We start from the raw sequence: 1,944 nt of genomic DNA, 5'->3' as shown, positions 1-1,944 counted from the left end.
CAGGGTGCCGTCCTCTGAAACCTCATTAGACTTTGTTCCTGTCCTTGGGTCCCCAGGTCCCACCACAGGATAATCTCCCAACTTCCACCCCAGGACCCCACTACGGGCAGAGGATTAGATAGATGCCTCCAGTAGGTATCTATCATGGGACTTCGAGAAGCTCCTGCCTCTTTAAAATTATTCTGGATGGGGAAGGAGATGACACTGGGGATGGCATGGAGCACAGCATTGACAGTGGGGGTTGAACGACCTAGGCCTCGGGACTAAGGGGCTTTGCCACACCTGTTGTGAATGCCACCGGGGTCTTCCTTTTTAATACTGCATGTCGTTTACTCTGAAACCCTGTTTTGTTAGTCTCACTTTGCTCCTCTATAGCCAGGGGGCACTTCATAGCACTGGGCTGACCGGCATCTTGCCACTCAGCAAGGATTTTCCGAGAGAGCTCGAACTCCATCAGCTTCTTTTCTAACATATCGTGCTCATTTAGCACTTGCTTCAGGTTGTGTCTTGCACTGTTCAGCTTGGAGACGACTTCGTTGCGTTCCTCACTCAGCCTCTGCAGGTCCATGGCCAAGGTCCAGATCGCCACCTCACGCTTCGCTACCTGATCTTGCAGTTGCCGGATGCGGCGAACCTGCTTCTCGCGCTGCCTCACAGCCACTCTCACCCCCAGGGCCAAAGCACTCCAGGCGCAGGCCTTCTTGAAGGCGTGCGGCACCTGTGTGTCCACCACCACAGAGTTCAAGGCTTCTTCTATATCCTTCCAGGGTCGCGAATGGAAGGTCAGGTAGAAGGCAGGGCTACCGCCACACCGGATCACCTCCTCGTTGATGAAAACAACCACCTCATTGTGGCGGAATCCACTCTTGGCGTCCCTGATGTCTAAGGCCATGGGTGAGCCCACTCCGCTACTGCTGTAACTGGCTGTAACTGGGCTGGAACTGGCTCACCTTCACCTCCTTGCTCAATCCTGTTTCCGGCCCTGACCAGGCCTAGGAAAGGAGCCTGTTGCCCCTCTCTCCCTTCCCCCTCATGAAATCTGAGGACGTGAAGCCAGAGTCCTTCACACTAACTCTTCCTATGTAACAGTTCATCACGTCATAAACATGAGCTATGAATCTTGCTGCAAGGCTGGCAGGGACCAAAATGCCATGACAGGGCTACACGGGTTAGTCTGGTAAGTTCCGTGGCTCCTCTACAAGGCAGAGCCTGGTTGGGAAACTGTCCGAGAGACTGCAGTGAGTCCAGAGAGGATGCTTTAAAAAATGTACTTATTATTTATGACAGAGTGAGAGAAGAAAGAAAGATAGAGAAAGGAGAGAGAGAGAGAGAGAGAGAAAGAATGAACACATAAGGGCCTGTTGCTCCAAACAAAATCACAGAATTTTCAAGCAAGCACCTTTAACTACTGAGCCATCTTCCCAGCCCCAGAGAGAGCTCTTTAAAAATATATATATATATATAGCCGGGCGTGGTGGCACACGCCTTTAATCCCAGCACTCGGGAGGCAGACATAGGAGGATCGCCATGAGTTCAAGGCCACCCTGAGACTACAGTTAATTCCAGGTCAGCCTAGACCAGAGTGAGACCCTACCTCGAAAAACCAAAAAAAAATAAAAAATATATATATATATAATATATATATATATTATATATAATATACATTATAATTATATATTATATATTACTATATAATATATAATTATACTGATATATAATATTATAATTATTATAATTATATAACTATATATTATATAATATAATATATAATATATAATAAATATAAGTATAAATATATATGTATATGTATGTGTATATATATAGTTATTTGAGGGAGAGGGGGAGGGAGAGAGAGACAGAGAGATTGAGAGAGAATGGGTGCACCAGGGCCTCTAGCCACTGCAAACAAACTCCAGATGCATGCACCATCTTGTGCATCTGGCT

The 1,944-nt window shown here is 46.7% G+C and overlaps 1 protein-coding gene across 1 annotated transcript; it reads right to left on the bottom strand.

Moving 5' to 3' along the window:
- Positions 1 to 250: 250 nt before the first annotated feature.
- On the bottom strand, positions 251 to 892 carry LOC123456570 (testis-expressed protein 13D-like). The gene has a single exon (XM_045139937.1). It carries the CDS (start codon positions 890 to 892, stop codon positions 251 to 253), a length of 642 nt encoding a protein of 213 aa, XP_044995872.1.
- Between the last annotated feature and the right edge of the window lie 1,052 nt (positions 893 to 1,944).

Source organism: Jaculus jaculus, chromosome X (assembly GCF_020740685.1).
Source record: "Jaculus jaculus isolate mJacJac1 chromosome X, mJacJac1.mat.Y.cur, whole genome shotgun sequence".
NCBI lineage: Eukaryota > Metazoa > Chordata > Mammalia > Rodentia > Dipodidae > Jaculus > Jaculus jaculus.
Note: the sequence above shows the minus strand (reverse complement) of the source record. Positions and strands in the feature narration are given on the sequence as shown.

Excerpts from the sequence above, each read along its gene's own strand:
- LOC123456570 (XM_045139937.1), bottom strand. The coding sequence starts at position 892 with ATGGCCTTAGACATCAGGGACGCCAAGAGTGGATTCCGCCACAATGAG.